Source organism: Chiloscyllium plagiosum, unplaced genomic scaffold, assembly GCF_037043375.1.
Source record: "Chiloscyllium plagiosum isolate Xiang-an unplaced genomic scaffold, Cpla_swu_hap1 HiC_scaffold_2, whole genome shotgun sequence".
NCBI classification, from domain to species: domain Eukaryota; kingdom Metazoa; phylum Chordata; class Chondrichthyes; order Orectolobiformes; family Hemiscylliidae; genus Chiloscyllium; species Chiloscyllium plagiosum.
The window spans coordinates 76,281,290-76,308,335 of record NW_028270140.1 but is presented as its reverse complement, the minus strand read 5'-3'; the positions used below and the strand labels follow the sequence as shown (position 1 = coordinate 76,308,335).

Sequence of the window (27,046 nt, the reverse complement as noted above, 5' to 3'; positions counted from 1 at the left end):
TAAGGAAAGATATCATTTCATTTGAGGCAACTCAGAGAAGGTTTACCAGGATGATCCCGGGTAATGGTGGGACTGCCTTATAATCAAAGGCTAAACAGATTCGGACTCTACCCACTGGAGTTCAGAAAAACGAAAGCTGATCTCATTGAAACCTATAGGATTTTGAAGGGCCTTGACAGCCTAAATGCTGAGAGGATGTTTCCCCTTATGCGAGAGTCTTAGTCGGGAGGGCACAGTTTCAGAATAAAAGACTACCAATTCAAGACAGATGAGGAGGAATTTATTCTTTCAAGGGCAAGTGTCTTTGAAAATCCTTACCACAGAGTTCTGGGGCACAACCCTGATATATATTTAAGGTTGAGATAGATAGACGAATTCTTGATCAGGGAAAAGACAGGAAAGTGAATGAAAAGAAATGTCGATGATCGACTGAATGGCAAAGCAGGTTTGAACAGTCTACTCCTGTTTCTATTTCTTATGGTTGTACAGTTAATCACATCTTTGCCTCAATTCCACTTTCCTGCCTGCTTTCCTTTCCCCTTTAACCAATTACAAATTAAAAGTTAGTCTATCTCCTTAAATTTACTCCATCTTGACATCCACACATTCTGGGTAGTGAATTCTACAGTTTGCTGACCATTTAAGAGAATTTCTCCTCATCTGTTTTAAATCTGCTATCCCTTATAATAAAACTATGACCTCTTGTTCTAGATCATCCCACATCCTATGTTACTTTGTCAATCCTCTTTCGCATCTTATATACTTCAATTAGACCTCCTCTCATCCTCCTAAATGCTAGAGTACAGACTTAAACTGCTTAATAATTCTTCATAAGACAAACCTCTCACCTCCGTAACCAATCTTGTGAATCTCCTCTGAACTGTCTCCAACGCAACTACATTCCTCCAGTAAGGGGAGCAAAACTGCACAGAGCCCCTCTTGTGGCGCAGAGGTACAGTCCCTACCCCTGAACCAGGAGGCCTGGGTTCAAGTGTAATAACTTCTCTGAACAGGGTCATTAGAAAAAACAAAAACTGTACATAATATTCCAGGCGTCTTACTAATACATTGCAGCAACTCTTCCCTCCTTTTATACTCAACTCCTTTCGCATAAATGCCAAAATTCCTTTCACCTTGTTACCAGCTGTACCCGTATGCTAGTTTTCTATGATTCATGTATGAGGATACTCAGATCCCTTTGCACTGAAGGACTGTGAAGACTGAGATCAACAGCTCTAGTTCTAGGTTTCCCAACCACATGAAAACAGCCGTTCAGTAACTTTCATTTCATACTATCTTGGAATCCTGCAATTTGAATGAGGCTTCCTCTTATTCTTTGAAACTCTTGAAATCATTCTAGTGAACAGTTGTTGTCACCACAGTAAGATGAGTACATCCTTCCACAGACATAAATACACAATCTGCATTCAAAGAAATCCAGTCCAAAACTGCAGTATCACCAAAGTTCTAAATAATTGAAAATGGACATCCTTGCTCTTATCCACTACTAACCCTCTTACAATTAAGGCCAACTTCCCATTTGCATTCCTAATTGCTTGCTATATCTAAATGTAAACCTTTCGTGCTTCTTTTACAAAGAAGCCCAAATTCGTCCAAACATTGGCAGCTAATAGTTCCTCACCATTTAAAAAAAATTAATGACCTTACATTTTCCCACATTATACTCCATCTCTTGCCTCCATGTTCACCTACACCATATATACAGGGTACATAATTTTAGACTGCTTATCCTTGTTTAGCAGCACAAGCAAACTTATAGGCATTGCACCCGATTCCTTCATCCAAGTGACAAAGATTTTAAATTTCCAAGGCCAAATATTAATCAGTGCGGTAATCTGATAGCAACATTGTACCAACTTGAGAACAGTCAGCATTTTTTGTCCTTTAACCAATCACATCCATGAGCCTTTAATCTCATTGAATTTACTAAACATTCAGGTAGCAACAAAAGAATGTAAATGATTAAGGATCACTATAATGGCTGCTGATGTTTAACTGCCCAACTCTTACACTGAACTACTTTAGAGATGCAGATATGAGGCATGACTACAGTTCACCCCTGTACTGGACAAAGAAATCTGAAATGTATTCCTTCTATGCAACAACTATTCATGAGAATCTTAAAGGATTCATCCTTTTCCTATCCCCTCCCCAAAAAAGTGACAATATTGTGGGTCAAGTCAAAAATCTCCACATCAGTGTTGTAGATAAAAATTGAAGACCAGTAGATTAATTTTCTACAAGATTTCAGTGCGTCAGGGGAGAAGGGAATAGCAGTAGGCCATGGCGAGATACCATTGAAAACGGGGAACCATTTCCATGAATTCTTCGATATTTTGTTTCTTGCAATGACTCCAGCCCTTGGAGCCCCCTGGAAGTGACAGTACAAGGAGGATTCATCTACAGGCAAATGAGATAGTCTGAATGGACATGCAGGTAACTATGAGGAGGCCGAGTAAATGTACATTGTGCTGTAGGCCCAGGTTTGTGTGTGTGTGTGGCGGGGGTGGAGTAGGGTTTGGTATCAGGCAGTTCTTCTGACCCTCACCCTCTCCGCCCCCCTCCCCCCCATACCCGCCCTGGAGACTGCTGCTGCTGCTCTGTGTATCTGGGTGGCCGCCTGTTTATTTCCAATTTACCTATAATATCTAAAAGCATTAATGATTTTCCAGAAGTGTTCTTTCTCCAGGCGCTCCTCCTCCTCGTGTTTGTCTCCAGGACAGTGCGGGTTCCCCTCGTTCTCCATCTTATCTTGCCTCCGCTCTCCGTTCGGCGGCGCCGCCACAAGAGAATCCCCCTCCTCACAACCGCGCCGAGAAGACGGCGCCTGAGCGAGCGGACACGCCGGCCACACCGAGCCGACTCCCGCCGCACAGCGACACCTGGCGGCCAGGAGGATGTACCGACAGAGCGCTCAACCAGACGCAAATTGACGCGATTTCGGGAAGAGTGATTTTGAAAATAAACTCTATTGATCATACATAATATTAGACATTATACTTATAATGAACCTCAGTGCTTATTATTCTTGTTTAATGCAATGAATTGTTCATTATTTGCACCCGAACTCTACTGAATTCAGTGAGGTGAACAAAATGCCAAACTACTTCAGTTCTGAAGTAGGGTGAATACTCAAAATGTTGACTTCTCCACCTCCTGATGCTGCCTGGGTTGCTGTGTTCTACCAGCCTCCCGTTTGTCTACTTTGGATTCCAGTATCTGCGGTTGTTTTTGTCTCTGCAGAACAGGTATCTCAATAATGGCACTTAACACATTTAGAAGGTGCAACATGAACAATCCCATGGATTCCTTGAAATGGAAAAAAATGTAAACTGAGAAAAGTTCTACAATACTATTGTACTTAAACTTCCAAAGGATTGTGATGAATTTTCACACAAAAATCACTGCTTAAACTTAAAGCTTTGAGGATTTAGGCTAAAACTTGTACATGAATATGAAATTGCTGAAAAGTAGAAACCATGGACAGTAATTACAAGGGGTCAACGTAGAGATGAAGTACTGAGTTAGGTGTCCCACGATTCCATGTTGAGACCACGATTGTTCACAATTTTTACTCAAATTCAGATTGGTCAAATTTGCAAATGATAGCCATTTAATTGGGATAGTAAAGTTAAAGCATCCAGCCAAAATTCATAGTAACTAAACAAAATGTCAGATTAAATTTAATGCTGATATGCATAAGTTGTAGTAACAAATTACTGCAGATGATGGAATCTGTACCGAAAACAACAAATACTGGAGATCACAGCAGGTCAGGTAGCATCCATGGAGAGAGAGCAAGCTGCAAAAGTTGTAGTCTGTTGTTTCTCTTATCAAAGGCTCACCCTACCTGTCTCTTTCCAGGTTGTTACTTAGTTTTCTTTCATTTTTTTCTAAGTTTGATACTTTGTCCACAGACATCACCTCCGAACCTAAACCATTTATGATTCCTTCTTCATACTACACTTGTAGCTTCCAAAGTTGATTCTTTCTTGGATAGACAATAGCTTAGTTCTGTATTTTCCTAAGAATTCATGAGGACAAAAAAATGCAACTTGTTTATGAAGTTAAAAATCACACAACACCAAGCTATAGTCCAACAGGTTTATTTGGAACTACGAGCTTTTGGAGCATTGCTCTTCATCAGGTAACTGGAGCAGGATCACAAGACAGAATTTATAGCAAAAGATCAGTTTCATGCAACTGAAATGATATATTGCACAAACCTAGATTGCTGTTAAGTCTTTGATCTTTTAGAATGGGTGGCAGGTTTCGGTTCATTAATATGTAAATCCCACAACTTCTTTTAAGCCGCATTCTTGGTATAACTGAAGGTTTTATAAAAAAGGTGACACCTAAGTTCAGACAATGCATTAAAGGTGTGAGGTTAGGATCTGTCTGTATCCTAATCTTGAGTCAGACTGGTTCTATTTCCAAAGTAGGAATTTATAAAATGTTACATGGATTGACTGCCTGCATTGACTGCCTGCAGATTGTGTGCTTTTTGAGCAAAATGGAATGTATCTGCAAATCCAATTCTGCAAATGCAAATTCACCCCATAGAATTATATGTTTATGTGTTCGTACGTGCTTTGTAGAATGTGTGCATGAGTGTGACGGAGTATAAGCCTGTGAGATGGTGTGTGCATGGGTGTGAGTGTGAGAAATGTATGTGTGTGTGTCTGAGAGAGAGCGTGTGTATGAGAGGGAGTCTGTGTGTATGAGTATGTAAGAGCGTGTGTGTGTGAGAGAGAGAGAGAGAGACAGAGTGTATAATGTAGTGAGGTCACCTGTAGTATGACATCAGTCCAAGGTCCTGGTTGAGGACATCCTCATGGGTACCAAACTTGGCTATCAGCCTCTGCTCGGTGACTCTACGTTGTTGCGTATCCTGAAGTCTGCCTTGGAGGATGGTCAGAGCTGAAAAATGTGTTGCTGGAAAAGCACAGCAGGTCAGGCAGCATCCAAGGAGCAGAAGGATCGACATTTCAGGCATAAGCCCTTCTTCAGGAATGAGGAGGGTGTGCCAAGCAGGCTAAGATAAAAGGTAGGGAGGAGGAACTTGGGGGAGGGGCGTTGGGTAAGGTGAGGGTGATAGGCCGGAGAGGGGGTGGGGGCGGAGAGGTCGGGAAGAAGATTGCAGGTCAAGAAGGCGGTGCTGAGTCCGAGGGTTTGGACTGAGATAAGGTGGGGGGAGGGGAAATCAGAAAGCTGGAGAAATCTGCATTCATCCCTTGTAGTTGGAGGGTTCCTAGGTGGAAGAAGGCATCGTGTTGCCATGGTCTGTCGATGGAGGAGGCCAAGGACCTGCATGTCCTTGGCGGAGTGGGAGGGGGAGTTAAAGTGTTCAGCCACGGGTCGGTTGGGTTGGTCGGTGCGGGTGTCCCAGAGGTGTTCTCTGAAACGTTCCACAAGTAGGCGGCCTGTCTCCCCAATGTAGAGGAGGCCACATCCCACATCGGGTGCAGCGGATGCAGTAAATGATGTGTGTGGAGGTGCAGGTGAATTTGTGACGGATATGGAAGGATCCCTTTGGGCCTTGGAGGGAAGTGAGGGGGGAAGTGTGGGCCCAAGTTTTGCATTTCTTGCGATTGCAGGGGAAGGTGCCAGGAGTGGAGGTTGGGTTGGTGGGGGGTGTGGACCTGACGAGGGAGTCGCAGAGGGAGTGGTCTTTCCGGAATGCTGATAGGGGAGGGGAGGGAAATATATCCTTGTTGGTGGGGTCTGTTTGGAGGTGGCGGAAATGACGAAGGATGATGCGATGTATCTGGAGGTTGGTGGGGTGGTAGGTGAGGACCAATGGGGTTCTGTCCTAGTGGCGATTGGAGGGGTGGGGTTCAAGGGCAGAGGAGCGGAAAGTGGAGGAGATGCGGTGGAGAGTATCGTCAACCATGTCTGAGGGTCACTCAAAGATCCGAGGCTGAATGTCCCTGACCACTGAAATATTCTCTGACTGGAAGGGAACATCCCTGGCTGGTAATTGTATGGTGTCCATTTATTCATTTCATAGCATCTGCTTGGTCTCGCCAATGTACCATGCCTCGGGACATTCTTGCCTGCAGCATATGAGCTAGACAACCTTGGTCGAGTCAAATGAGTACCTGCCGCGTATGTGGTGGGTGGTGTTCCCACGTGTCATGGTGTTATCCATGTTGACACTCTGACATATCTTGCAGTGATTGCCATGGTAATGTGGTTGATGTTGTCCTGAAGGTTGGACAGTTTGCTGTGAACAATGGTCTGTTTAAGGTTTGGTGGCTGTTTAAAGGCGAGAAGTAGAAGGTCTTGGCAAGGTGCTCCTCATCATCGGTTATGCATTGCGGGCTGCAAAGAACGTGGCTCCCGAGAATTACTGGACAACAAAGAATACCCAATTGGTTGCATCCTGTGTCTGTCTCCTGAGGAGAAAGTGAGGACTGCAGATGCTGGAGATCAGAGCTGAAAATGTGTTGCTGGAAAAGCGCAGCAGGTCAGGCAGCATCCAAGGAACAGGAGAATCGACGTTTCGGGCATAAGCCCTTCTTCAGGACGTATGCCCGAAACATAGATTTTCCTGTTCCTTGGATGCTGCCTGACCTGCTGCGCTTTTCCAGCAACACATTTTCAGCTCTGTCTCCCGAGGAGGTCATTATGGTTTCTTGCTGTGGCATGTTGGAACTGACGATCGATGAGTTGAACATCGTATCGCGTTCCTCCCCATCTGAACAGATCCTGAGTATGCGTGGAGCCTGTTTGTAGGGGTTGGCTGTTTTAATATGTTTATGGTGGAAGCTAGAGAAGTTCAGCATTGGACCTACAACACAACTTACATATAGGCAGCAACCCCAACTGATCTGTTATGGTCTTTTCCTACCCATGTGCTATGTTGTAGCCACACTCCACCGGATCAGTTGTGTGTTTTCAATGTAGTTCTGAGTTGAGCTTTAATAATGGTGGACAGACATTACAAAGAATCATATAATTTACAGTACAGAAGGAGGCCATTAAACTCACCTTGTCTATAACAGCTCCCAAAAGAGCTACCCAGATAATTCTGTTCCCCTGCTTTATTTCCATAGTTCTCTAAATTATTATTTTGAAATAGCTGTCTTTAGAAACCTCCTATGAAATCCACCTCCACCACTCTCACAGGCAGTGCATTCCAAATACTAACAACTCTCTCAGTAGTTCCTCCTCATTTTAATCCTAATTCTCTGCCGACAATCTTGAAATTGTGACCACAAGTTATGGATGCACCATGTATTGTAAACAGAATATCCTTCTTTTCCCTGACAAATTTGTTCATCATTTTGAACACCTCAATAAGTTCACCTTTTAATCTACCCCAAGGAGAATAAGCCCATTTTCTCTAATCTTTTCTCATGTCTAAAATCCCTCATTCCTGCTATCATTCTACTAAATCTCCTTTTCACTATCTCCAAGACTTGAACATTTTTCCATAAATAAGGTACCTAATACTCCAAATGTGGTCTGACCAGAGATTTTAGGAGTTGCAGTATCAGTTCCTTGTTTTTATACTCTTTGTCTTAATTATAAACCCAAGGATCCGATAATCCCTCTTAATAACTGTTTCAATTTGCTTGGTCACCTTCAGAGAATCATGCACATAAACCCTTAGGTCCCTTTGCTCCTGTACTCCCCTCAAAGTTGTCCCACTTAGCCTCTGTCAACATCAACATTTCCATTTTCTCACAAGAAAAACCAACCAATTATCTATGAAAGGTCTGAATTCTAAATATAGATAGAGCATTGTCAGGAAAACCATAATAAAACTTAGAAATAAAAAGAACAAGATTGATTAGGAACTCATTCTAATGTACTGCAATCTGTCTTCACTGGGTGGTATTTGATCTCTATGCTGCCCATTGGAAACTGAACAACAGAGTGCTATCCAGTTCAAGTAAAACACAACAGTTCATTAATCATCTGTTCCAAACATGTTGATTGCAATGTGGACCCTTCCCTGTGCAAGTCTGGATTCTAAAGTTGATTGAATTGCAAGGTCAGGACATGGTCCAGTCAAAGCAGAGGATTTCATCTCTGCCCTAGTCTTGTTTGTACAGCTTTGATATGACTGGACCAGATAAATTACTTGTCAATGGTAACTCCAATGTATTGATGGTTGGAAATTTGATGATGATAATGCTGTCAAATATCAATGAGAAGCAGTAGATCCTCCTGCAACCTAAGTCTATCATGCACTGCATTTAAAACCAAATTATTTTCCAGTAGTAAAGTGCAATATTGCACATTTTATTCCTGATCAGAAATAAATTAACTGTATCAAACTTAAAATATTACAATTATAAGTTCCAATACATAGCATCTCTGAATGGGTTTTGAGATTAGGCTATCTTCGTAAACCTGTTTCGAGATTTTATGACACATCTCTGAAACAGGTGGGACTGAATCCAGACCTTCCAGGCCCACTATCGCTGTGCCACAAGAATTCCCTTTGGCTACCTTCATATCCACAGCATAATTGAAAAAGACTCTGGGGTTTAAAGGATGGTTTAAAGCTGTTCACTGAATATCAACTGTTGCATACTTTCTAATGACAACAAAGACTCCTTAGATTTTCTGTCCATCAATTATAAATGAGCAGTTAGCTAGCCCATATGAATTTGCTCTTTTCAACCAGTGGTTAACACCATTGCCTCACAGTGCTAGGGACCTGGACTTGATTCCATCCTCGGGTGACTCTGTGTGTGGAGTTTGCACCTTAGCTCTGTATCTGTGTGGGTTTCCTCCGGGTGCTCCAGTTACCTCCCACCACCCAAAGATGTGCAGGTTAGGTGGATTGGCCATCCTAAATTGCCAATAGTGTCCAGGGATATGTAGGTTGGGTGGATTTCCCATTGGATTGAGTGGGATGTTCTTCAGAGGGTCATTGTGAACTTGATGGGCGGAAGCACATGCTTCTGCATTGTAGGGCTTCTATGCTTGCTTCATTTTAGGCGATGGTACATTATAATTAAAAATAAATATTTTGAATTCTATCAAGCCTTGTCTGTCCAACCCCCTCTGAGCTCACTGACCTACATTGGTACCTGGTTGAGCAATGCCTCAATTTTTAAAATTCTCAAAATGTTTTCAAATTCCTTCATGGCTTCATTATTTTTATCTCTGTTGCTTCATTCAGCCTACAATGCTCCAAAAACTCTGTGTTTCTCCAGTTGTGTCTTTAAGCATTTGCAATTTTAATCACTAATCCACTGGTAGCCATGGTCTAAATACTAAGTTCTTACATAAACTTCACGATCTATCTTTGTTCCTTTCAGGTATTCCTTAAAACCTATGCCTTTTGATTTTGGTCAACGTTGTTTATCACCTCATCATAGAAGGCAGTCATCTAACCAATCAAGATTGCATCAGCTCTCTCCAGGAGCAATTTAGATTGTTCCACTCCACTGCCCTTTCCCCTTAATACTACAACGTTTTTATATGTCATCATATTTGAAGAGGTTCATCATCAACATTACCAGTTAACACACCTTTGAAATGCCTACGGCTAATCACTATTCACATGCATGTAGTTGTTGAATGCAATTCAACAACTGTATATGTACTGATGCTTATTCCAGGCAGTTTGTTAATGGAAGTGAAAAGAATGTACAGCAACTCCAGAATCAGCACTCCAATATAGTACAAAGAGGGTGCTGCATTGTTGGATGCAGTCTTTTAAAGGAATGCTAAGCTAAAACTAAAAATGCATTGTCACATACATGCAGGTGATCACAGAATGAAATTTCCAATTTGAGTTACAATAAGAATAGAAAGAAATTACTTAAATAAGACTTCACATTCAGTTCAAACTGGAGTATCAAACACAGCTTCAAAGCTTCTTCAAGGTCTCTGCAAGGTGTTCTGATCCTCAAGAAGTCCCACTCCATGAACAGCAATGACAACGTCAATATCTCAGGAGACCTCGGCTCTGCTGCCACTGCTGTCTCACCAACACTGCAAGGAGTCCAGTGTCTGGGCCCACCGCCGCAAGTCCAGATCCATGGCGCCAACACTGCAGCTACCGCCTTTCCAACACTACACCATCCTTGAAGATGAAGAAGAAAGGAACAAAAAAAAAGACAAGTACATAGAGAAAATGATGCTGCTTGCCTGGAACATATAGACTCTAATCAGCCTAAACACTACCTATTGTGCTGGCATCATCTTGAAAAAAGCAAATTGGCTCAGATTTGCAGCTGGAAGGAAGTCAACCAAGAACAGTAGCTGCTGTTGGGCTACATTAAGTCCTTCTTGATGACCATCAATGGAGGAGAAAGTGAGGTCTGCAGATGCTGGAGATCAAAGTTGAAACTTTATTGCTGGAACAGCACAGCAGGTCAGGCAGCATCCAGGGAACAGGAGATTCGACGTTTCGGGCACAGGCGTGTAGGGCTATGAGACCCCCTCTCCCTCATAGCCCTACACACGGATGAAAAAAACCCAAAAAAACCCACCATTTGACAGGGACAACACATCTATCCTGGGACAGGTTAATCAAAGACATGCCAGAGAATTCCTAGAGGCCTGCCACTCCAACCACAATGCCATAAACAAGCACATAGATCTAGATGCCATCTATCAACCCCTCAGAAAAGGAACAGGAAATGACATCACCACAAACCCCAGGAACCCCATCCAAGAGAAAGATATAAATAGAAAGCAGGAGACAACAGCTTCGCTTCACCTGGAGGCCGCCACTGATGATGTTACCTAGGCCAGGTAATGAAACGTCTGGATATCAAACCTACAGCTCAGCGAGCAAACCTACACCCTAAACCTCAACCTGAGCTACAAACCTTGCGACAAACTGAGTGTAAAATGTTGTCTTCTTAACAAACAAGATAATTGTTTTTATGTCCTATTGCAGTTATAGCAATTTTTTGCTATCAAGTTAAACATAGTCATTAATTTAGCAATAATAATTTTTTCAAGGTATTACAAAAATCTGACAATATGCTTGTGCACGCTAGGTGGCGTAGCCATTGTAAATGCAAGATTACGGCAATTGGGTAAGGGTCTGGATCTGGGTGGGATGCTCTTCAGAGGGTCAGTGAACACTCAATGGGCCGTACGGCCTTTTTCTGTAATGTGGGGATTCTATGATTGTGATTACTGAATAATAATTGCAAGGTAGCCATTTCAAGAGCCTCATTTATAAAACTAAATCCAAAAACGTTATGCTGGAAATAGGATGGTGTCAATGTTTAAATATATAATTGGGACTGGGCCAAAGGTGATATGTGGTTTAAATAATTCATCGCAAATTGCAAAAGACATGGATAAGGACTGAGCTGTGGTATCTAGGTTAGGAAAGAATAAGCAATATTGTAATAAAATATTAGACTGGAGTCTAGAAGAAAGCATAAGAAGGTAAGCATAAGATAACATCATCAGTGAGCATATGGTGAAGCACTAGTGTTACATCCTGCTTTCTCGCCAGGCATCTAGGAATTCCTGTGCGTGTCTCTGTTTACCCTATTCTAGGATGGATGTGTGGTCCCAGGCAAAGTGGCCTTCTTCTTCATCTGTACGTAAAGATACTAGTGTCAGTGGGTCCCGTCTTTTGGTGGATAGTTGGTACATTTAAACAGGAACTCCATCAATAAATACATCGATTTGGACCCCATTTACCAACCTCTGAGGAAGAGAACCAGAAATGATATCACCCACCTTCAGAGACCAAGACACATAAATAGAAAGTGGGACATAACACCAGCACTTCACCGGAGGTTCACTGATGATGCTATCTTGCATGGTGACAAAGCGTCTGAAAACAAACCTTCCAGCTCAGGGAGCAAACTTACAACCTGAGGCCAATGACATGTGTAATGGACAAATAAAAATAAATAAATAAAAAGTTTGACTGAAAATTCTTGAATGTTGCTGCATTGTGAGAAAATAAAAAGATGAAAGATGGTGTCAAATTTTAATGTGTAACATGAGAAAAATGAGAAGCTGGACTGGGAAGTCAATACTTAGGCTGGAGAAGAAAAATTGGAGTTGACAAAAATGCCTCACGAGAACAGAAGTAATTCTGAATGGCTAGTTTCTATTAAAATAATAACATCCGCTACATTTATTCCAAGGATGCAGGAATTTGACTGTGGTTGCAGTAAAGCTATGGCACTATAATTCAGATGTGAAGGTGCCGGTGTTAGACTGGAGTGATAAAGTCAGAAGTCACATGACATCAGGTTATCGTGCAATGCGTTTATTAGAAATTAGAAGCTTTCAGAATGTTGCTCCTTCATCAGGTGGAGTGGAGGGAAGCAAACAGGTGCAGAATAATCATTTGAGAGATCACTGCAAGATAATACCAGGTAACTAAGAGTGTCAAAAGATAGTACAAATGGTGTGTGAAGTGTCAACAGCTGAATAGCAAGGGATGACCTTTGATCCGATTAATTACAGCTGAGAGATAATTACAAAAAATCAAAAGTAAAATGGTGCTGGAGACAAAACAAATGGCTGGAATAACATGATAGGTATAAGAATTGCATGATGAAGGTCGAACCAAAGTAACAATTAATCCAAAACTGTACAAACTAATCAAGGTTGAGAGATCATAAGTTATCAAGATGGTGTTACAATAGAACAGTAAGGAAGATTTTACAAACACAGAACATTGTTATAATTAAGGGACGATAAGATCATAGAAACAGAAATTCGCAGCCCATCAAGTCTGCTCGGTCATTCAATCATGGTTGATAAGCCTTTTAATCCCATTTTCTTGCTTTCTCTCTGTAATCTTTGATCCCCTTGTCAATCAAGAAATTATCTACCTCTGTTTTAAATATATTCAATGACCTGGCCTCTACAGCTTTCTGTGGCAATGAATCCCACAGATTCATGACTCTGGCTGAAGAAGTTTCTCCTTGTTTCCGTCCTAAAAGGTCTTTCTTTTACTCTCAGGCTGTGCCCTCGGGTCCTCGTCTCTCCTGCCAATGGAGACATCTACCCAACGTCCACTCTGTCCAGGCCATTCAGTATTCTGTAAGGTTCGATCAGATGCCCCCTCATACTTCTAAACTCCATCAAGTATAGTCCCAGAGTCCTCATAAGTTCTTCATATGTTAAAGCCTTTCATTCTTGGCATCACCCTCATGAAACTCCGTTGGACCCCCTCCAGGACCAATACATCCTTCCTGAGGTATGGGGCCCAAAATTGCTCACGATACTCTAAGTGTAGTCTGACCAGAGTGTTATAAAGCCTTAGAAGTACATTCTTGCTTTTATATTCTAGTCCTCTCGAGATGAACGACAACATTGTATTTGTCTTCCTAATTACTGACTTAGCCTGCAAGTTTACCTTAGGGGAATCCTGGACTAGGACTCCCAGATACCTTTGCACTTCAGATTTCTGAATTGTCTCCCCCTTAAGAGCTAAGATGTTAGGTCTTATAACAATACTGCTGTCTGAATGAGGAAAATATGTCTCTTTAAAAGTGATTGGTTTGGAAAAACAAAACCTCGGGTTCAATGGAGATAGGCATGCCATCTGATCATGTCAGCCAAGAAAAATTGGAGTACTGCAAATCAGGGCTATGGAGTGCCATTGAGGAGGCAAGAAATATGAGGATTGTCCTTGGAAGTTTTGAACAGGACAGGATTGGACCAGGGAGTGAATGTCAGAGGTCTGACGACAGTTTGTAGAAATTGTAGAGTATATTCAGAAATTAAAATAAGAATTATTTTTAAAATTTCGATTATGTGAGGAGGAAGATAATACCAAGCAGGAGTTGAAGTGATTAACTTATAAGAACTCCTTGACATAGGGTAATGCAGGAGATTGCCCATTCATATCTGGAGCCATAAAAAGGTAATTGACAAAGAACAACTACCACAATCTACTTCATTAGAGAATGGCTAAAACAAAAAGCCAGATGATTATAAAGTGAATTATAATTCTAGACTCCGCTTAGGACTATTCTGGATCCCACATGTTCTTCAGATGATCTTTCTCACTTAAGTTTAAGAATACAGATCCTTCTGTCACTTAGGCAGGTCTGAAGAACTTAATTAACTCTCTCTGAAGGAATCAGCTGAGAATATTACTGTTCTCCAAAGAGCCTTTTTAACAAGTGTTAGACAACTTATTAAAAACTGAATATTTGTATCCAGACATCTCTCCTCAATACTTTAACTCTCCAATGAAACATGTACGAAAATGCTCTCGAGTTTGGAAATGGAAGACTCTATGACACAATATATATTTTTGAAATGATACAGAAGGTTATTGAAGAACTGAACATGCATTTCACATTTATTGGGAAGTTAATCACAGTATTGACAGTTCTCAGAAAATAAAGTATAATTTTGTTTCTTCCAGAGAATATAAGTTTACTAAATGTTACAGCTATTAATGAAATCTGCCAACATTTACACAGCATTTACATGGAAAGAAATGTACTGTGTTTAGTGAGATAGTTCTATCCTAATGAAGAGAAGAGGCATCATTGTTACATTATAGCAGCAAGACCTTTACCATGTGCTGGTGTGAATCTCTTATCTGAAAAACACCTGAGTGATTCCTATTTTCATACCAGAAGAATGAAGCAGCAGGAAGCTCATAAGCACACTGCCAGTCAGCATCATTTGTGCTAACCCATCATGCTTTCCATAATCATGTTCATGGTTTTCAGAAAACTGCTTTGTGTTAGGACATGAACACAATAAGCATTGGATTATTGTGTATTTTCTTTTATATTATCACAGGATGTTCTATTGGAGGAGCACCAAGTTTTCCCAGACACATTTTTACCAAACCAGATGAAGTCAGCTTTTATCCTTAAAACATAGGAGAAGCATTTTCTAATCTATTATAGTATCTTATAGCCTCTAATTATAGCTGGATTTCTTTACAATTATTGATACAGGTAAATAGAGAATTTGAATGATTAGTATGAACCTAAGATGGAAAATCATACAAACGTTCATAGAGTCATATTGCATAGAAACAGACCCTTCGGTCCACCATGATTATACTGACCAACAGGACGTGAAATTGAGAGTAATGAGGTGTTCAAATGTAACATTTTAACGTACAGATTGTTGCAAAGCTTGGTTTATTCACATTCCAATGCAGTTTCTGGATTTCCACCAAATCTCCTTCAGTTCATTTGTAGCTCTGTACTGAAAGTCATTTGTCCACTAGAATCTTCAATTTCTCAATATCCTGTTTTGATTGTGTCATTTTGTCAGCATCTATCAATAGGACACAACCAACAAAACCATTTATTATGATACATTCAGTGAAAGAAAGGTTGATTTTACACTCCCAAAGCAGCAAGTTTCTACCATGTGGTATGGAATACTGATAAAAGCAAGCTGCTTAAATAGATAGAAACATAAGGCCAGCAGGAGAGAAGCTTATTAGTATTAAAATAGTAAATAGCATTTGCAAATAATGTTGGTCACAGCATTCTGCCTAGAACGATGTGCAGGCAACATATTTTTTGAAAGCCAGATGGATGATGCATACACATTATTCAAGTCATTCCAAAATCTAGTGGTGAAGAAAATGTCATTTTTAAAAGCTAAGATAGAAGTTATCTTTCCCTTTATTCATAGCCCATTGTAGCAATAGCAGCTCTTTAAAAGAGTTATCCAATTATTGAAAACCTCCTGCCCTCCTCTGGAGCCCTGCAAACTTTCCCTTCAAGAACTTCATTGACTTCCTTTCTAAATTTGTTAATAATCATTGTTGAATTATTCCACCCTCTTTTCTGACAATGCATTCTAAAACATATAGCGTAAACTTTTCACCCTGCCTTTTTTTTTTACTAAATACCTTAAATTTGACTCCTTTGACCAGTGGAAATATTTTTCTTTATTTACACCATCAAAATACTTAGTCATTTTGACACCAGTAAATGTCCCCCTAATCTTCTTTATTTTAAGAAGAGAAACCTCAGTTTATCTATCTCTTCAAATAGGTTAAGTCCCAAATTACTAGTACCATTCAAGTTAATTCTCTCCGACCCTGTACCAAGGCCTGCAAATCCTTCTTAAAAGTGAGATATCCAGAATTGAACTCAATTATAGAGTCATAAAGTCATAGAGATGTAGAGCATGGAAACAGACCCTCTGGTCCAACCCTTCCATGCCAACCAGATATCCCAACCCAATCTAGTCCCACCTGCCAGCATCCAGCCCATATCCCTCCAAACCCTTCCTATTCATATACCCATCCAAATGCCTCTTAAATGTTGCAATTGTACCAGCTTCCTCTGGCAGCTTATTCCATACACGTACCACCCTCTGTGTGAAAAAGTTGCCCCTTAGGTCTCTTTTAGATCTTTCCCCCTCACCCTAAACCTCTGCCCTCTAGTTCTGGACTCCCCGACCCCAGGGAAAAGACTTTGCCTATTTACCCTATCCATGCCCCTCATAATTTTGTAAACCTCTCTAAGGTCACCCCTCAGCCTCCGACGCTCCAGGGAAAACAGCCCCAGCCTAATGGCTGACCAATGACTTAATAAATTATTTGTATTATTTCACTATTACTGTATTCTATGCCTCTGTTTATATAGTCAAAGATCCCATGTGTTTATCTATCAGTTTTATCAACTTGTCCTACCTCCAAATGTTTCTGTGGACAAAACCTAGGTCTTGCTGCTGTACTCATTTCAAAATTAAAACACTTAACTTCTCTTGTGTCTCCTCTTTTTTTTTAATAGACAGAAGCAGGAACCACAAGAAAAAAACTGACCTTGGAGTTTCTGAACTTGTCTTAAAATTTCTTCATGCACTTGTACGAACAGGTCCTCTGGGGGTTTTGTTCCGTCCAAGTAGACTGAGACAAAAAAATATACTTGCATCATTTGATGCTTCTGATGACCAAATCTGTAATTTTTAGTTACAGTAATTTCTCATAAACATGAGCCAAAAATATACAAAATATTACAAATGCCAAAAGCCTCGAAAAAACAGGAGGTGCCAAATGTGAAATGAGCATCTAATATGATAAATAACATAAATATATCACAAATTACTTATTAATTACTGAAAAAAAATCAATTATTTTCACACATCAAAACATTTCATGTCCCACATTTCCAATAAGTCTGGATATTTAGGAGGCATTTGAAAATGATGGGTAGGTTCCAATTCTGGAAGTTCCATTCCTGTTCTAGCAAGTTTTACTGGTGTGAGATATGAGTATGAAGACTCAGCCCATATGCAGCTACCTTGCCTTTCCTGGCTCCATTATGGAATGTATGGTTCAGACTTCTCTACAATTTTGGTGCAGGTAGACCCCTTCAATAAGCAGGAAAGATGCACAGTCTCTCTGAGGAATTGTAAACCACAGAAAATCCTAGTCTTGAGTCACCAATTTAAAAAAAAATGGAATTTATTGCTTCTCTTTTTTCTCATAACAATCAATCAAATGTTATCAACGTCAGAACTTCTCTCCACTTTACACCTCCTAAACTCTCATATATTTTAATCAGTAAAATTTGATCTAGTTTGTGTGTTATCTACATAAGATTAACAAGTGCAAACTGGAGACAAACTTCTGATATTAGACTATGAATGCTGTAATTGATTGACAGCTTTATGAGAAGAGAATAAATGAGAATACTGAATTTGTGCTTTTTTAATTCATACTTATAACAGATTGTAAGCTCAGCAGTTTTTTTTTCAGTTTTCAAAGTCTTTATTTTATGTACAGGATCATTTCAAAGACTTGTTAGTGGTTCATTGGTTCTGTTCTGGATACTGGGAGTGGGTGAGGGAGGATGCATATGTGACATGAAAATGGTATGGGAGAGATGACGGTCAGCAAGGATATGAAGGAACATGGAGGAGGCAAAAGAGACCAAAGGTCTTGGGGATAAGAGGGCCTGTGGCAGGGGGACATTCGGGGGGAACGTGGGGGTTAGGTGGAGGTTCAGAGGAGGTAAAGGGTAAGGTTTAAGGGATGATCATAATGATTACAACTGAGTTTATTGCCTAGTAAACAGACACAGATCTTTGAGTACACCAGCCTTGCCATCCATCTGCCTCTGTTGCATCTTTGTGCCTGACCCCAGAGAGCTTGAGAACTGATTCCATTCCACTTTCACTTCGCCAGAATGAAATTTTGGCAGATGAGGGCTTCTTTATTGGAATTAATTTACAGAATTGAGATTTCCCCGATTTCTGCTTTGAGAGTCCTTCGGAAAAATCTTACCCTAGTTTGTGTTCATCATAACAATTACAGCTGAGGATAGAATTAGGTTTATGTAAATTCATTCTTTATAATGTTTTGTTTTTATAAGAATTTTTAAACATGTATATATATATATATATATATATATATATCAATTTAGTTGAAAGATTGCTTTAATCATTTTTAAAAATATTATTTCGAAAATTCTGATTGGCAGTATAAGTACTTTAAAATTAAAATTGGAGGCATTCTGGCTATCAATTGTCCTTCACAAGAATGAATCATGCTTAAGTCATAAAATAACTACAAATGTAAATGAAAGTGAAAAAATGTACTTATGTCAGACACTTTCTCTTCCATTTCCTTTCTATTTTTGAGGTACATTGGCCATACATGTCCATCAAAGTTGCCAGGTGGATCTGGTGGATCATAGATTCTTAAACTAAATAGAAAGATTCTGTTTACATCAAATTCGATCATTTGATGATAATAACCAGTTTAAAATAATTTAAATCCGTTCTTACCATCTTCTTCTCTTACATTCTTCATATGGAATGGACAGATAGTAACGTAGATTAAAAACATCATTTAAGGGCCTAAAAACATATATCGGTATGTAAAGCACGATACAGCAAGATACATTCTTACATATATATAGTGACTGAATACAGGTTATACAACATCCCTATCTAAACTGATAAAGGTCTACTGAAACAATCAGTTCTGAGTTAATTTGAATGTGAATGGTAGAATTTAGAAAAATATCCACTTTCTTGCATTCATTTACTTTTGGGCCTTAGCAATTGATAAGAGTGAGGAAAACTGAACTTGCACTGCACACTGTTGTTGCTAAACCAGTTCATGCTACATATTTTATGCATAGCCGCTAGCAAGACTTTAAAGAGTTCAATAATTTCCTTACAGCCCCCAGTTAATCCATAGGTCCTACATAATAACTTAGTAAAAATATAAGACAAATAATTACACATTGGAACCAACTGAACTTTTTCAAGTTCCAGCAAACATACCTATAATTGTAAAGGAGGAAACCTTCCACTATTAGGATGTTGACTTTGTTCACTGATAAATCTGGAAATGCTTGTTCAGGATGTACATCAGGTATGTTCTCTATCCAGGCATAAACTGAATTCATCATTGCTTCCATATCCAAAGCTGTGATAACTAAAAAATAATTGTGCCTGATGAGAAACGACTGCCCTTAAAATGAACATGCTCACTGATGTAACAAAATATTAATGTGACAGGTGTTGATGCACACACATATCTACATTTTTATTAGTTGTATTTTAGAGCTATATTCATTTCCAGCAGAAGCTTGCTGATTTGAATTCCAATATTATCATCATTTTATTTAGAGCATAAATGGAGTCAAGAGTTAAACCTGTTCTTATTCAGACGACTGAAGGAATATTACGTCCTGGTACAACATTTCAAATCTGTAGGTAAAAACAATGACTGCAGATGCTGGAAATCTGTAGAATGGCAGAAGGGAGATCAAAAAGAGTTGGAGAAATCGAAGGAGAAAAGAAACTGCAAGCGTTCTCACAGAACAGTTACAGGCAGGAGACTCACATTGATTAAATTCCAATTTCCTGCCATATCCCTATTACTGTGCTAACTGTTTCTATTTAAATAATCATCAATGTCCTCTTGAATAACTTAATTAAACTTGCCTCACCACACTTCCAGACTATGGACCACTTCCTGTGTGAAAAAGCTTTTTCTCTAAACTCATATTTGCTTCTTTTCCAAAACACTTTAAATGTCTCTCAAGTCCTTTTCCAATGAATCCACTGTTAATTTTCTCTTCACTTCTGGAAGCTGATCTTCTGAAAGCATAGCATCAGCAAAGCACTATTCCTAAACTTTCAACAATTCAAAGCTTCAAACTGTCCTGTCAAGCTCACGATTTAGTCTCTTTAGGCCCCTCATGATTTGTTTTAAATGTATGTATTTATTGAAAAATGTTTTCACTCTTTTCCAAGAAAACAAACCAAAAAGTTATAAAAAGTACACAAGTAAAGAAAAGTCGAAACAATATTGTACTAATATATTACAGTAACATTGACAATAAACTGCCTACTATTCTTCAAGATACAGTTGTCTCATATTTATTTAACTTTAACCAAATTAGCATAAACTCAAATAAAATAAAATAACATTAAATTAAATTACACTATACTGTACTATATTACATTAATCCAATTGGCGCATCTCTAAAAAGGGTTCCAACCATGGGAGCAACTGTTATTATATCCGTATTTACTAGCCCCCACCCCATCCCAGGGTCCCTGGACCACATTCCTGATGAAGGTCTTTTGCCCGAAACATCGATTTTGTCTGTCCTCGGATGCTGCCTGAATTGCTGTGCTCTTCCAGCACCACTAATCCAGAATCTGGTTTCCAGTATCTGCAGTCATTGTTTTCACCACATATGGCTCTCCTGGCTATATAGAGGCCCTAATCAGTACTGCAGACAGATCCATGTCTATGGAATTTAGAAAGGGCCGCCATGTCAAATAAAATTGCTCCGTTCCGTGGTGCACCATACTTAGAGTCATAAAGTCATAGAGATGTACAGCATGGAAACAGACCCTTCGGTCCAACCAGTCCATGCCGACGAGATATCCCAACCCAATCTAGTCCCACCTGCTAGAACCTCCAAACCCTTCCTATTCATTTAGCCATCCAAATGCCTCTTAAATGTTGCATTTGTACCAGCCTCCACCACTTCCTCTGGCAGGTCATTCCATTCTCGTACCACCCTGTGTCAAAACGTTGCCCCTTAGGTCTTTTTTATATCTTTCCCCTCTCACCCTAAACCTATGCCCTCTAGTTCTGGACTCCCCGGCTCCAGGGAAAAGACTTTGTCCATTTACCCAATCCATGCCCCTCACAATTTTGTAAGCCTCTATAAGATCACTCCTCAGCCTCTGACGCGCCAGGGAAAATAGCCCCAGCCTGTTCAGCCTCTCCCTATAGCTCAAATCCTCCAACCCTGGCAACATCCTTGTAAATCTTTTCTGAACCCTTTCAAGTTTCACAACATCTTTCCGATAGGAAGGAGACCAGAATTGTACGCAATATTCTAACAGTGTAATCTTAAGGGAGGTGCTCCATCACAAGTCTGTGCCACCCTGCAAGACCTGGAGGCCTTTCTAATATCCAATTCATAAGGATATTCTTCCTCGCACAGTGTATAAGAATATTGAATAACCAATTCCTGTGCTCACCCAAAAACAGAAGATTTGGTAGTCCTAAAAGGAGGAATCCTCCATAACTTCCATTCCCAAGATCCTCTCCAGCTCATTCATAATGGCCCCCCAGTATCCGCAGATCTTGTAAGAGGACCAAAAGCAATGTGTAAGGGTGCTAATACTGTTTTTACATTTGGGACATTTTGTGAAGATCCTTTCTTAAACTTTGCTAACCTCTCTGGCGCCATATGGGCCCTGGGAGGATCTTCAATTGCCTCGCTTGTGCCTTATTGAAATTTTCTTATCCCCCAAGGCATTCCCTCTCTGCAGATGATATATGGTACTAACTGGGAGCGTGCCCCTACATTGGAGCTGACTTGTAGGGCTGGGCCAAGAGTATAGTCTTCTTCTGTACGTAATCTCTAACCTGGAAATATAGGAAAAGATCCCTATTAGGGAATCCATATTTCTAACCTAAATGGCTGAAAGACATCAAGACCTCTCCCTCAAATAAACATCCCAGACAGGAGATTCCTTTACCCTCCAATGGTCTGAAGCCAGAATCCATTGACCCTGGTCTAAATCCTGGGGCTTGCACTAACGGGTTGAACAGCGAAGTCTTAAGCAAACTGCCCTCACCCTGCCGCATTATCCTCCATGCTTTCACCATATTTATGATAATTGGACTCTCTCAGTGCTCAACTATAGACTTCATCTTATCCATGAACAGTAACTTTCTGAGGGGACATCTCGCCTGCGAGGCCTCCACATCAAGGCATATCGACTTTGGGTCACTGCTCGCCCATTCGCCTATATATGACAATAGGGTGCCTATTTGGTATCTCTTCAGATCTGGGAAGTCCACCCCTCCAATATCCCGCAGAAGTTTCAACTTGGTAAATTTAATTAGGGTGCACCTATGGCACCAAATAAATGATCCAAGCCATCCCACAAACTGCCGCAGCACCTGTTTGGATAAGAACAACGGGAGCATCCTCATAGAGGAACCAAGGAAGAACATTCATTTTAATCAAGGCTATATGGCCTAGCCATGATATGGGTAGTCCCTCCCATCGCTGCAAGTCCTGCTTTATTCTCTTGAACAGCTGCATAAAGTTGGCTCCGTACAGCTGCCGGAAGTAAAGGCTAATAAAAATTCACAGATAGAGAAAACCTTTCTGTGACCATCTGAAAGGAAAATCCATTCCGTCCTCCAGCCTCGGTACTTTCATCAATCCATCTTTGAGCATGACTTCCGGTTTTGTGAAATTTATCCTGTATCCCGAAAAGCTGCCGAATAATTTAACTTTTTGTATTAGCCGGGGTATGGACTTTTCCGGGTTTGCCAAAAACAAAAGGACATCGTCCGCATAGAGAGTGATTTTGTGTTCCCCAACTCCCACATTTGGTGCCATTATTTCAGGGTCCTTTCGGATTGCCACCGCCAGTGATTCAAGGACCAGATATAAATCTCAGTAACATGTGAACTCTCTCTAAACTCCCACATCCAACAAGAAGAGCATATCACTCTACTAAAGGCCATTTCTTGCTTCTTTCAATCTACAGACCCAGAAAATAGCACTGTCTTATTCCTCTACAAAACACTACTCTAGGTTAAATTAATACTTACAGCTTATATTTTTAAATTTAATTAAGAGACATATCTCAATATAACATATAATCAAGAAAGAACCCACTCTATTCACTACTGCAGACTTACTGTAAGGCCACACTTAAAATATTCATCTATCTGTTTCTGTGCTGTGACCTCTCCCAAACAGGTTCCTGCAAGATTAGTTGTGAATTTCACTGTTCGTTAATTTTCCCAGACGCACTCCGATGTCCAGTGATACATGAATTCAAACAGCAAAGGCAGTAACTGTGCAGGTTCACTGTTGTATCAGTTAGAATTGTGGGTTTCTTTCTCTCTCTCTCTCCTGCACCGACTTCACAAACTGGCTCAAAGGTAGAAGACAGAAGGTGGTGGTGGAGAGTTGTTTTCCACACTGAAGGCCTGTGACCAGTGGAGTGCCACAAGGACCGGTGCTGGGTCCACTACCTTTTGTCATTTATATAAACGATTTGGATGTGAGTAAAAGAGGTATAGTTAGTAGGTTCGCAGATGACACCAAGTTCAGTGGACAATGAAGAAGGTTACCTCAGATTGCATCAGGATCTTGATCAGATGGATCAATAGGCTGAGATGTGGCAGATGGAGTCTAATTTAGATAAATGTGAGGTACTGCATTTTGGGAAAGCAAATCTTGGCAGGATTTATACATTTAATGGTAATGTCCAAGGGAGTGCTGCTGAACAAAGAGACTTTGGAGTGCAGGTTCAGAGCTCCTTGAAAGTGGAGTCGCAGCTAGATAGGATAGTGAAGAAGTTGTTTGGTATGCTTTCCTTTATTAGTCAGAGTGTTGAGTACAGGAGTTGGGAGGTCATGTTGTGGCTATACAGAACATTGGTTAGGCCACTGTTGGAATATTGTGTTCAAATCTGGTCTTCTTCCTATCGGAAAGATGGTGTGAAAATTGAAAGGGTTCAGAAAAGATTTTAAAGGATGTTGCCAGGGTTGGAGGATTTGAGCTATAGAGAGAGGCTGAATAGGCAGGGGCTGTTTTCCCAGGAGTGTCGGAGGCTGATAGGTAACCTTATAGAAGTTTATAAAATCATGAGGGGCATAGAAAGGATAAATAGACATGGTCTTTTCCCTGGGGTGGGGGGGGGGGGGGAATCTAGAAATAGAGGGCATAGGTTTAGGGTGAGAGGGGAAAGATATAAAAGAGACCTAAGGGGCAACGTTTTCACACAGAGGGTGGTACATGTATGAAATGAGCTGCAAGAGGAAGTGTTGGAGGTCAGTACAATTGCAACATTTAAGAGGCATTGGATGGGTATATGAATAGGAAGGTTTTGGGTGAATATGGGCCAGGTGCTGGCAGGTGGGACTAGATTGGGTTGGGATATCTGGTCGGCATGAACAAGTTGGACTGAAGGGTCTGTTTCCGTGCTGTACATCTCTGTGACTCTAAGTACCAAGGTAAGCAGTAGCGGTGACAGGGAACATCCCTTTCGGCTGCCCCTCCCCACACCAAAATTTCTCAATTTAACCCCATTCATGATAACCGCTGCCTTGGGGTCTTTATATAACACTGGGACCCACCCGGCGAAAGCCCCTCCCAGACCAAAACGATCTAGAACAGCAAAGTGATACGACCATTCCATCCATTCAAAAGCCTTTACTGCAACCAGAGGGGCCACCAAACCCAGACTCTTTCTCTGCTGACATATTTGTACTATATTCAATACCCATATGATATTGTTGGAGGAGCTGCGGCCCTTGATAAAATCCGTTGGTCCTCTTTAACAATAACAAGCAATACCTTCTCCAACCTCAGAGCCAACACCTTTGATAGAATTTTAAAATCCACATTCAACAATGATAGGGGTCTGAATGATGTACAATCTTCAGGGTCTTTCCCTTTTCTTAAAATAAGGGAGTTATTAGCTTTCCTAAGAGAGCGTGGAAGGCAGTCCTGGCTATATAAATGACTATACATCTCCAGCAGTGGTTCAGTTAACATGTGTATAAACCCCTTATAAAGTTCACTTGGGAACCTGTCTGGACCAGGTGCCTTGCCAGCTTGGAGCTGCTTGCGCCTCCTGTACTGTCAGAGTTGCATTTAAAAGGGAGACCTTTTATATTGGGGAAGTCCAAGTTTTCAGAAAAGGATTCCATTCTCGCTTTTCAATCCTCACAGCCCTCTGACCGGCATAACTCTGCATAGAACTCCCGGAATCTGTCATTGATCTTCCTCAGTTCACAAGTGACATTGCCATTTCTCTCCCTGATAGACACAATGGACTATGGAGCACTTCTCTTCCTAGCCAGGTAGATACCTGGCTTGTCCCCATATTCAAACAGCCTTTGCTTTGCAAAGGAAAACCCCTCACTTCGCCACCGAGCGCTGAGTCTGGAGCAGCCCGGAGAGTCATAACCCATTGCAATTTGACCACGGATGATCTGGTATAATATGCCGATTCAGCTGCCTTCAGCCGGGCCTCAAGCATCTACTGCTGCTCTCCTCTCTGCCGCCTCCTTGTTTTCGAGTATGAAATAATCATACCCCTTAAGAATGCTTTGGTGGTCTCCCAGAATACTGATGGATTACTGCCCGTATCCCGATTAATGTCCCAAAAAGCCCTGAGCTCCCTTGTGATATACTGTACAAAATTTTCATCCTTCAACAGAAACGGGTCCATGCATCAGTGCAGCGTGCCTACTCCACTACCTTTGGTCTTCAGATCTAAATATACTGCTGCATGGTCTGAAATAGTTATGCTCCCAATCCTGCAGGCAAACATCAAGTTCAAACAAACTGACGGAACAAAGAACATACCAATTCTTGTGTGGCACTTGTGCGGGTAAACGGTGAAGTCCCTTGGGTGGAGGCACCTCTACAAATCTACTAGCCCCAACTCCTCACACAAGTTCACTAACTGTCTAGACTGCCGAGGTATACCCAACAGTCCTCCTGGCATCCTGTCCCCAGAGTCCATGAGACAATTGAAGTCTCCTCCTATAATCGTATGGCGTACCCCAAGAGCCATTAATTGAGAGACTGCATCAACTAAAAATCTGACAGGATGTGCCAGGAGACAGTAAACGTTCAGGATGCCATATTCTTCTCCGTGTATCAGTGCCTTGCGAATGATGAACCGTCCATACTTATCCTTGATTTGATCTGTCACCTGAAATGGGAGGTTCTTTCATACTAGTCTGGCCACTCGTCTGCTTTTGAACGTAAAGAAGGAAAAGAATACTCTATCGTATCCCCCTTGCTCTAACTTCAGATGTTCCCCATCAGTCAGATGTGTCTCTTGCAAGAGTACGAAGTCAACACTTTCCTTCCTAAGATTTGACAGCACCTTTTTCTTTTTAATGGGGGAATAGCTCCCCTTTATGTTCCAGGTGCACCACCTGAACAGATCGCTAGCCATGACTGCCCTCTGCAGGCCGTTGTCTCCCAAGAGGAAGAAACTATTCAATGTCCGATGAGCGGAGGAAAAACTTTATCAAATCTAAAGATTATTCCTACAAACACTACCAAAACTAAAAAATTAACCTCTTCTCTTAACCTGAACAAATAAACACAAAAAACGCAAATTTCCAGAGATCCCCCTCCCCCCCAACTCCTTGCCCATAGGGGGCGTTCACTCCCAACCTCACAACCATCCTCGCACCTTGCAGTTAAGGCCATGCCCCAAACCCAAGCAATGGAAAAAAACTCATTATTTATACTTCTACAAGTTAACACTGGATGCCTATCCCACCCCCTCCACATCTCAACTCCACACATCTTTGCATTAAAGGAGTAACCACCCCTCACCCAGCAAAACCCACAACAGAATAACTAATAACCACCAAACAGATATAACATAAAACATAACGGATTTTACACCAAAGCAATACTAAGCCTATAAGGCCCAAGACTCCAAAAGGGAAAAGAACAAAGACAGAGAAGATAAAAAAAATTTATATTATGCCATTACCCGCACTCATCTTTTCCTCATTCCTCCTCGGCCAAAGTGTATCATTTCAGCAAGTTCAAAAATTCTTGTACTTTTTCCGCCAAGTCAAAGT

The 27,046-nt window shown here is 40.9% G+C and overlaps 2 protein-coding genes across 6 annotated transcripts in view; both read right to left on the bottom strand.

Moving 5' to 3' along the window:
* carnmt1 (carnosine N-methyltransferase 1) overlaps positions 1 to 3,011 on the bottom strand; it is a 49,487-nt gene extending 46,476 nt beyond the window's left edge. For 3 of the 4 annotated variants that reach the window (XR_015760579.1, XM_043712254.2, XM_043712272.2), the window contains exon 1: positions 2,661 to 3,009. Coding sequence is in view for 3 of the 4 variants with exons in the window: in XM_043712254.2 (XP_043568189.1) it covers positions 2,661 to 2,767 (107 nt within the window). In the remaining variant the exon portion in view is untranslated. Of the gene's footprint in view, positions 1 to 2,660 lie in introns of all 4 variants that reach the window. The other variant, XM_043712264.2, reaches the window with a different exon arrangement.
* An 11,261-nt stretch (positions 3,012 to 14,272) lies between these two features.
* Positions 14,273 to 27,046, bottom strand: part of LOC122561012 (nicotinamide riboside kinase 1-like) — a 48,900-nt gene continuing 36,126 nt past the window's right edge. For both annotated transcript variants that reach the window (XM_043712283.2, XM_043712292.2), the window contains exons 6-10: positions 19,210 to 19,363; positions 18,706 to 18,777; positions 18,517 to 18,623; positions 16,739 to 16,822; positions 14,273 to 15,231 (exon numbers count right to left, since the gene is read on the bottom strand). In XM_043712283.2, the coding sequence (XP_043568218.1) occupies positions 15,167 to 15,231; positions 16,739 to 16,822; positions 18,517 to 18,623; positions 18,706 to 18,777; positions 19,210 to 19,363 (482 nt within the window). In that variant the 3' untranslated portion in view covers positions 14,273 to 15,166. The remainder of the gene's footprint in view (positions 15,232 to 16,738; positions 16,823 to 18,516; positions 18,624 to 18,705; positions 18,778 to 19,209; positions 19,364 to 27,046) is intronic.